Source organism: Ursus americanus, chromosome 22, assembly GCF_024610735.1.
Source record: "Ursus americanus isolate L20-20 chromosome 22, mUrsAme1.1.p, whole genome shotgun sequence".
Taxonomy (NCBI): Eukaryota; Metazoa; Chordata; class Mammalia; order Carnivora; family Ursidae; genus Ursus; species Ursus americanus.
The window spans coordinates 15031998-15042198 of record NC_142148.1 but is presented as its reverse complement, the minus strand read 5'-3'; the positions used below and the strand labels follow the sequence as shown (position 1 = coordinate 15042198).

Below are 10201 nucleotides of genomic sequence, written 5' to 3'. Positions count from 1 at the left end.
GAGCCCCTCCCTTCCCGCTGCGCGCATAAGGAGCCGTCTGTTCGCGGCTGAATAAACAAGGCGGGAAAGCAGCGCCGGGCCCCCTACCCCCCAGCCCGGCCCGCTGCCCCCCAGCCCGACCCCCGCACAAAGCGCCTTTCTCCGACGAGCCGCCGCCCGGGCGCCGCCGGAGCGCGCTCCGTCTGGCCTCCCCTCCCCCTGGCGGCACAGCAAGACCCACAAACCGAACCCGTGGAAACAAAAAAAATATATTTTTTTTCTTTTCTTTTTTTTTTTTTTAAGAAAACAAAAAGGAAATCCAACAACGAACTGAGCGCAGCACGCAGCGAGGGCGTGCGGACCTAGTGCGCCCCTCAGTCCCCCGCAGTCCGGCTTCTGGTCCAGGCGAGGCCAGCAGGAGCGCAGCGCTGGGAACCCGCCAGCGCCCCCTCCCGACAGCCCAAGTCCTCGGGGGCCCCGGTGCTGCCGGGCCCCGGCGCCCCGACCGCGCACCGAGGGCACAGTCGGCGGGGCCGCGTCCCTGCCCGGCTCCCGGCCACCGGCGGCCCTCACTTCTGGGTGGCCAGCTGGTTCTCCAGATCCTCCAAGCGCGCCGTCAGCTGGGCCAGTGAGCTTCAGGTTAAGGAAGCCGCTGGGGGTCTCGGGGGTTCCTACACCTCCCCTCCAGCCCGGGCCCTCGACCCCAAAGGATATGGTTCTCCGTCAGCGTCTCGAGCGCCCCCAGCGTGCGGCCCTGGAACTCCACGAGGCTTTCGCACTCGCACGGGCTTCGAAGCTCTGTACCCGCGCCGATGCCCTCCTCTGCCGGCCGGGCACAGAGAGTCAGGGCAATGAGAAGGTGCAGGAGGACCAGCCGACCCTGGCAAGGCCCTCCGATACACCTCCACCCGCCTGTGGCTGAGTATGTGGGCTTCGGTCAAACAGACCTAGGATGAATACTAGCTAGGGAGCTGTGAGATACTGCAAACGTCACTCAACCTTTCCCAGCCTGAGTTTCCTTGTCTGTAAAAATGGATACAATGAGAAAACCTATTCATTGGGTAGTGCTGAGGATTCTATGGGGGGGGGGGGCGTGTGTGCGTGTACACATCTTAGAAGAGTATTTCTCAAACCTTAATGCTCATTGGAATCACCTGATCTTGTTAAAATACAGATTCTGATTCTGAATGGTGAAGGAGCCGAAACTCCACGTTTCTGATAAGCTACGGAATGATGCTGACGCCGCTGGTCTGCGGACCACACTTTGAGTAGCAAGCGTCCAAATGACAGCAGCACTCTCCAAATGAAACTTCATGCAGCGATGGGAATATTCTGTTTCTGGTCTGTCTAGTGCCATACCCACAAGCCACATGCGGATAGTTAACATTTGAAATGTGCCTAATTCATCGAAGAACTAAACTTTTAACCTTTTTAAGTAATTTAAATTAAGTGGGCACATGTAGCTGGTGATTACCTTATTAGAGAGGGAAGAGCTACTGTATTGCCTGGCTCAAGTAGACACCTTATTATGTATTTCCATCAGACCAGCAGTTCTCAAAGTGTGGTCCCTGGACCAGCACCAGCAGCATCACCTAGAAATGCAGATGATCAGACGCCACCTCAGACCTACTGAATCAGAAACTCAGGGGTTGGAGCCCAGCAAATGGTGTTGTAACGAAGCCTCCAGGTGAAACTGATGCACCCTGATGTCTAAAAACCACTGATCCAAGTCTATCTCTAAACACATTCCAACATTTCTGGAATCAAAATATGTGCCTTACAATTAAATTTGGCACCGATTTTTGCTTAGCAGTATATAAAATAATGGAGAGTCTTACAATGGGTGGTATCTCAGATTCACCAGAATTTTGTAAACGTGTGCCCTTTTCCATATAACAGCACAATGCCTGGTGCCTGGCCTTCACAAAAGAGTTGCTCTTATGATTTAAGAGTGATTTCTCATTCTCATTGGACCCTTAGCAAATTGCTATATGATATGTCATCAGTGGTCTTGATAACAGTCCTGCAAGGACTCCTAACGTCACAGCTGGGGACCAAGTGCCAAAAAAGGGGAAAGAGCTGCCCAAGGTCATACAGCCGATTGGTGAAGAGCCTCAACCACAGAACCCAGGTTTCTCTTAGAATTTTAGAGCTGGAAGCAAGCTTGGCCAGCCAGCGCCCTCCCCTGTTACAGAAAAGGAAAGTTATGGCCTTAGGGGTGGAGGTTAAGTGACTTGCCCAAAGTCACCCTGCAGGGGACATAAGAGTCAGGACAGGAAGGGTCCTGACAGAGCAGCTAATCCAGTGCCTCCACAATACCCTAGCTAATTATTAGGGTTAGCCTGGAGAAACAGAGAGGGAGAGAGATGGGTAGGTGTGTACGTGTATGTATGTATATGCACATACATACACCTATGTGCATATATGTATGCGTATATACGTATATGTATACACACACCTGTGGGTATATATGCATGTGTATATACATGTATGTATAGGTGTGTATGTGTATGTATGTATATGTATACATACACCTGTGTATATATGTCTGTGTATATACGTATATGTATACACACACCTGTGGGTATATATGTATGTGTATATACATATATGTATAGGTGTGTATGTGTGTGTATGTATATGTATACATACACCTGTGTATATATGTCTGTGTATATACATATATGTATACACACACACATATATTTTAAAACTATTTTTTGAAACTACAGATTCTCGAGGCCAGCCCAGCTCTACTGAACCTAGCTCTGGAGGGGCCTGGTAATGTGAAAGAGTCACATCTCCGGCCTGGGTTAGAGTCAAAAGACTCTGTGGTAAAAATTATGCCCGAGAAGTTCCCTATATGACCTACAAAGTACAGTACACAGGTCCAACAGCCCGCTTCTCCTCCGCAGATAGACTCGGTCCCTTCCTCCTCAACTGAGCACCAGATGCAGTTGATGGATTGAATTTATGGGCGATGTTGAAAAAAAAAAAAACTACATGCCTTTGCGAACTTGGAACACTCTCAGTCCTGCCACTTTGCCAGGTCTGTGTAGTTGAATTCCAACACGTTAAAGGAATATGTGATGTGACTCTGCTAGCAAGGAGTCTGGCGTGCCTTTGAAAAAGTTTCCTCCAATTACTGTGAACACCGACTAATGTGCGGGGCAGGTAGCCAGTCCAGTCTAGTGCTTAACTCTGACGTCCTTGGGAGTCACCCGAGGGTCTTGTTAAAGTACAAAATCGGGTTCATTGGGGCTGGAGAGCTCTGAAAATGCAGTGCTAACGAGCCACCAGGTGACCGCTCTGCCGCTGGTCCAGGGACCCCACTTGGAGTAACAGGGCTCTGTCTAGAGAGTCCCACCCCCGGCTCTAACTCTACCAAGGGGTTCGGGTTGGATAGGAGGCTGGGCACTGAGTGAAGTCGGATGCGCTCACCAGGGCAGATGCTGCCTCTGAGGTTGTCCAGCAGGTGCGTCATGGTGTCAAAGTCAGGGGAGTAGGACACGTGCAGCTCCGCCGGCTCGGAGGCGATCTGGCGCAGCTCCTCTTCCACCGCCTTGCCCACGCCCACGGCGTACATGACGATGCCTACAAGGCCGGCGGGGTGGGGGGGGGACAAAGGGGGCGCCCCAGGCCTCAGTTAGGATCCCCCCCACGTCCAACCCAACCCCAGGCCACTCCGTCCTGCGCCAAGCCCACCTTCCTCCTTGGCGCGCGCGGCCCACACCGAGATGTCATCCTGGGAGCGGCCGTCAGTGAAGACCAGGCCCACGCGAGGCACGTTGAGGGCGCGGGGCCGTGCGCCCTGCGCCTCGGAGAAGCTGTGCTCCACCATGTGGCGCAGTGCCAGCCCTGTCATGGTACCGCGCTCCATGTATTCCACGGCCAGGACCGCCTGCTTGACCTCGGCCGCGGTGCCGTAGCGGCCCAGCGGGAACTCGGTGCGCACGCGGCTCGAGAACTGCACCAGCCCCACGCGCGTGCCCTCGGGGGACACGTCCAGGAAGTCCACGATCTGGTTCACAAAGCGCTTCACCAGCTCGAAATTCTGCGGGCGCACGCTCTTGGAGCCATCGACAAGCAGAACCAGGTCCACGTGGCCTTCCCGGCACCCTAGCAGAGAGAAGAGCTTAGATTGGGGGCCAGATGCCGGGCTGGCAGCAGCCATCTACCCACCTGGTCATTCACAAACATTTACTACATAACAGGTACGATGTATGAAGTCCTTCCTGTGCCAGGAATTGTACTAGATAATAATAGTAGTAATAATAAATTAATAAAACTTAATAACAATAATAAATTTATCAACAACAATAAATACTGAAAAAAATATGTTGTTAATATATAAACAATCACAATAATAAATAAAAACTAAAACATTATTATTTGACAGCTTACCATGTGCCAGGTACTGGGCTAGGTGCTTCATATATTTTTTTTCAGTCCTCCCAATAATCTTGGGTACTATCCCCATTTTTTAAATTATGTTCAGTTAGCCACTGTATCCCCATTTTACATAACCTTAGGTTCTGAAGGTCATTTGCTCCAGACTCCATAGCTAATAGTGGCTGAGCAGGATTTGCAGCCAGGTCTGTCTGACCCCAAAACCCATGCTCCTGAATCACTCTACAATGTTACCTTCCTGTTCTGAATCAGGGACTTCGCTAGGCCCTGAAGGGGGTTGAACAATAAACGAACAGGACCCTGATCCTAAGGAAATCAGGACATAACAGAGCAGTCAGACATGCCCTATGCTGCAGCCTGGGAAAGTGCTAGAAGAGAGGGGCATATAGGGAGGCCAAGGTAGAAATAATTCACTCTTCCTGGAGTTGGGGAGGAAGGTTGCACGGATGAGCCCCTTCAGCATGAGCAGATGTGCTAGGCAATCTGCTGACGAGGTTGGCTGAGATGAGGTGAGCCAGTGGTTTCAAGATTTTGAATACACCCCACAGTAACAATAATAATACAATATGACACACTTCTGATGCTCACATATAATTAAATTTCATGAAACAATTCCTACGCTTTCCACATGCAGTAAGCTCTATTTTCTCCTTTTTAAAAAAAACTAATTTGATTTCATTATCCACGAATGTGGCTGCACCCACCATCTGAAAAACTCACGGGTAAAGCATCTGAACTCTGGGGTAGGCACTGGCAAGCCCAGGACACTCTCGAGCAAGGCAGAAATAGGATCAAATGTATACTTTTGATTAACCTGGGCAGCAGGGTAGAGGATTGAGGGGAAAGAGATGGAGGCAGGACAGGGCACGCCCTTCACCCCCCACCCCACCATCTCCAACACACACACATTCACAGCACACCCTTGGGCCACAGCAAGGGCAGAATTGGGGATGCTCAGAAGGTGGGCAGTGGGGCGGGGCAGACGGAACACCCTCCCACCCGTCACTCACGGTTGCAGCTCTTGCCATCTGCCTGGAGTTGCTGGCCCTCGGGGCACAGGCAGCGGTAAGAGAGGCCCTCACTCACACACTGGAACTCACATCCATGGTCTACACCATTGCAAAGGTCCCGGGCTTCAAGGAGAGACAAGACAGGATGAGTCAGGGTGGACTCTGCCAGCCAAGATCCCTTGCCCCTCTGCACAAATACAAGAGACGGCTCCTCACCCTGACAGCTCCTCCCATCGGGCAGCAAGTCGTGGCCCTCTCTGCAGTAGCACCGTGGCCCAGCGAAGGTGCTAACACACTCATGCTGGCAGCTGTGGTTCCCAAAGCTGCAGTGGTCAATGGCTGGTGGGAAGGAAGAGAGACAGCAAGGTGTCGCTTCTGATTGGAGCCATCAGGGACCTCAGTCCAGGATGCAAGTGGTGGGGCTCGCTTACCCCTGCAGCTTCTCTGGTCCTGCTGGAGTACAAAGCCAGCTCGGCAGCGACAAAAATAGGAGCCTGGGGAGCTGATGCAGTGGTGCTCACAGCCATGGGTCCCTTCAGCGCACAGGTCAATGGCTGGGGAAGAGGTGAGGTCAGCATATGCCCGGGTGGGGCTGCACTTCTCAGCCCCAAAAGAACACTCGTCTGAGGAACTTTTTAAAAAATACCCATGCCTGGGCCCCAATCCCCCAAGATCCAGACTTAATTAGTCTAGGGTGGTACCCAGGCATCTCTGATTTCTGTAAGCACAGGCCTCCTTTCTAGTGGGCCAGTGGCTCTCCCAACTCAAGGCCCAGCTGCATCCCAACATGCCCGTTACTAAGCCAGGCATAAGAGCAAGAAACCACAGCTGTAGAAGACAGGGCCCCTGCCCTCAACCTGCTGCCTGACACAGAGTACGACCAGGCTCTGCCACTCTACCTACTGAGCCTCTATTTCCCCGTCTGCAAAATGGGAATATACTGGAGGAGTGTGCTTGCTATTTACGACGTCCTTCCAAGGAGAGTGAACTATTGCCTGCTGAGTATCTTGAGGGTTTAGATGTGCAAAGACAGCCCGGAGCTGAGCTGGAAAATACGGACCGGAGAGATGTAGATTGCCCTGAACGAAAAAAGTGAGAATTTGGGGTTCCTAGAAGAGAGATGGGAGAGGAGAAAGAACAAGAGGATAGTGTGAGCATGAGTACCTGTGTGGGCTGAGGTTGCCAGTGAAAAATCACTTGTGACGGGGTGACAAGACTTCAGGGATCAAGGGTGTCTAATATTCTATTATTAATCACAGGTGTTTCTTTTGTGTGTATATGTTGGACTTTACTTAGAGGTAACACACACCTCTGTCCACTTCCATCTTTAGTAAAATGGACATACGCACGACTTCCATATACACACACATGCCCTTGTGTGCACAAGTGTGCAAACCAAGGAAGAGGCTGATTTGCATGCATAGAACAAGAACAGCACGTGTGGGTTGAGAAATTGAGCGAGGACCCATAAACGGAATGAATTCAGTAGAAGCTCAGAGCGAGAGCTGACCATAGAATGTAAGCACTTGGGGAATTCCCAGAGATGTGCTGGAGAGATTCAAATGTTCAGAGGTCATCACATGAGGCTTCAAGCCAGCCTTTGCTAAGTTCTAGAAACAAGAAGACCCCAGCTGACATCTGCATTATTGGGAACACATGACTTCTCTTCCCCAGTTGTTGTGAGATTGAGAGATGATGAATGGAAACCTTCAAGTGCATTGTCCAATACTAAATCAGGGCTCCACGGATGGTAGCTGCTGTCATGATCAAAGGATTGGACACACATACACACGAAAAAGCAAATCCCAATTGTATAAGGGAGGCATAGTGTGCCATAGCTTTTCAGAAGGCAAAAATGAAGAACCAGGCCTTGAAGCATTTGCAGAGAGAAGCAGCAGGGGCAGCCCAGAAAGAGCTAAGATGCAGAAGCAGAAACAAGCAGTGTATATGGAGGGGAGGGGAGAGGTATGGAGACCCTAACCGAAGACCCCAACAATGAGTGTCTGAGTAACAGAAACAGTAAGAAGATATGCATGTGAGAATTCACAAACAAATTGGGGAAGCATATAGGAGCCAGGTAGGAGACAAGCCTGAAATAAGAGAGACAATGATGTAGAAAGCATACTTAACCGTGGGGTCAAGATTTCACCAAGGAATTGCGTGGCCGCAGGAAATATGTTCCCTTTCTTAGACCCATAAAGCAAGGGCGCTGAACTTTTACTTCTAAAAGCCCTTCCAGATTTATCCGTCTGATGATGGGGGAATGGGGAGCCACAGAAGACTCAGGAGCAGTGAGCAGGGCAGGGACAGCTCTCACCCAAACAGCTCTTGTTATCTGCAGCTAGCTGGTAGCCGGGGTTGCAGGCACAGTGGAACGTGCCCGGGGCGCTGACACATTGGTGCTGGCAGCCGTGTCCCCCCTCAGCACACAGGTCCTTTCCTGAGGACACACAACAATAGGATCAAGGGACAGATGGGCAGAACCCTCCAACAAGAAGAGGCTGGGTGGGGTCAGGGGCGGGCACCAAGCTCAAGTACAGCTCTAGATGGGTCAAGCCTCATTTGAGAGGGCCAATCCAGGTGGGAGGGCTTAGGGAAAGAAGTGGGCCTGAGTAGCTCCTATGAATAGGCTCAGAAGGGGTCACCGGGCTAGATGCGTCAATGGGATAGGGCAGGACTGCACAAGGGGTAAGGTAGAGGAGGCGGAGAGGTACTAAATCAAGGTGGGTGAAATAATTCAAGGTGTGACTAGAACAGACCTGCGGCTTTGTGGGAGGAACTAAAATGAGAGTGGGCGGGGACATGCCCCGTGGGCGGGACATACTCTTCCGGGTGGACGATTGCTCTCAGCTTTGAAAGGCGGTGCTTTTAGTGCCGAGGGGCGATTTTGCAGTTTGGCCTTAGGCCTGTGGTAAACCACAATAGCTCATCCGGGTGAGCAGGCACGAGAAATGTTGCTTCTTGCGGGCGAAGCCTAAGCAAAAGTGGGCAGAGCTGGAATTTGACACAGCCTGCGGTAGCCCAGTGCCGCGCAACCATCTGGTGGGCGGGGCTAACGCCGGAGTGGGCGGTGCCTCCCCGCAGCTGCTGGTATTTATGTGATGGGTCGGGGCATCTAAGCGGCTGAGGAGTTCGCGCCTCGCTCTAGCGCTCTGCTAACTCACCACACAGCCGGCCCTGGAACTGCAGGCCAAACTCCTGGATGAGATCGAAGGACTCAACGAGGAAGACGTGCTCGTCCAGCGGGGGAGACGCCATGGCCCGCAGGGAGCCCACGTCGGCGCGCTGCACCCCCACTGCGTAGATCTCGATGCCGCGGGCGCGCGCCTGCGCCGCCACCTCAGCCACGCGATCCTGGGGCCGCCCGTCGGTCACGATGACAGCGATGCGCGGCACGCGCGCCTCCGGGGGGCGTGCGCCCTCGGCCACACTGAAGGCCACGTTCATGGCGTACTGGATTGCCAGCCCCGTCATGGTGCCCTGAGCTAGCGGCACCAGCGCGCGGATGGCGCGCTCCATATCCTCGCGGCGAGAGAAGGCGCCGAGCGGGAAGACGCTCTGCACTTGACTCGAGTACTGGATCACACCAACGCGCGTGGCATTGGGCCCCACGTCCAGGCCGCGGAGGAGGCCCACCAGGAACTGCCGCATGGTCTCGAACTCAAAGGGGCGCACGCTGCGCGAGCTGTCAATCACGAACACCAAATCCAGGGGCCCCGTCCGGCACCCGGGACCTTCGAGGAGATCAGGAAGGACTTTCCTAGGTCTGCAAAACCTCATCTGGGAGGAGATCCCCAGGGAAACCCAGGGCGAAATGGTGCTATCCCGGCGGTAACAGCGCCTAGCGCAGAATTAACCTAGCAAATGCGAGTTAGATACGTTCACTCCTCCAGCATTTGCTAAGGGCCTGGGCCAGACTTCCCCCAGTTCTCTATCCTACAGCTCTTAAGGCTATTCTGAGAAGGTATTCTCCAATTTGGGAGTGGGCGAAGGGATGTGGCAAACTCAAATGTCTACAGGGACCAGGCAGGCAACATGAATGAGTGAACTGGTTGGGTTAGGCTGGCGGGCACCTGTATCCCTCCTCCAGCCAAATGCTGCCCTGCAGCCATGTAGTCCCCAAGTTAACAGATCCTTGGATTTTTCAAGAGAGAAGTCCCAAACCAGGATTTGTATGTGAAGTGTCCTGATTTTTCAATTAACTTTTTAAAATTAAACACCAAATGGCAGTTTTGCATGACCTCAACTTTGTCACTTCTAAGCCACATCCTACAGATAAGGAAACTGAGTCCCAGAGAGGGGAAGCTGTGAACTAGAACCCCACCCCTTTATGATTTCAGAGCCTTTGCTTTTTCTCTCCCCAGCAGACCTAGCTGGCTGCAGACAGAGAACCAGCTTTTGCTCCCTTCCCCTTGTTGGTGAGGGCCAAGCCCCACTCACCTGCCAACTCGAGCTGGGTTTCCCAGGGCTGGAGAAGAAACAGCAACATGGGCAGTGGCCAGCAGAGAAGGCCCCTCATGGTGCTTGGGTGGCAGGGAACGGAAGTGTCGAAACCTGGAGGGTGCAAGGAAAAAAGCAAAGCAATATTTATGGAACTCTTATTCTGGGTTGTGGGCACTTGGAGGGGGAGAAGGATCATGGATTTATTTTACTAATCTCCCTACCTTTGTGTATGTTTGAAATTTGTCATAACAAAAAATATTGCATTACAGTGCTGGGAAATAGAAGGAATTCTACTTTGCAGAATTGCAGAATAGTAAATAAATAGAAGGTAGATTTAAATATATATATATATAACACTT

General features: G+C 52.1%; 1 protein-coding gene across 1 annotated transcript; it reads right to left on the bottom strand.

Moving 5' to 3' along the window:
- Positions 1-229: 229 nt before the first annotated feature.
- On the bottom strand, positions 230-9918 carry MATN4 (matrilin 4). The gene is made up of 10 exons (XM_087853543.1): positions 9840-9918; positions 8564-9133; positions 7717-7839; positions 5831-5953; positions 5616-5738; positions 5400-5522; positions 3685-4098; positions 3421-3573; positions 695-801; positions 230-608 (listed from the first exon to the last, which is right to left on the bottom strand). The coding sequence occupies exons 1-10, from the start codon at positions 9916-9918 to the stop codon at positions 549-551; spliced, it is 1875 nt and encodes a 624-aa protein (XP_087709669.1). The 3' UTR covers positions 230-548.
- Between the last annotated feature and the right edge of the window lie 283 nt (positions 9919-10201).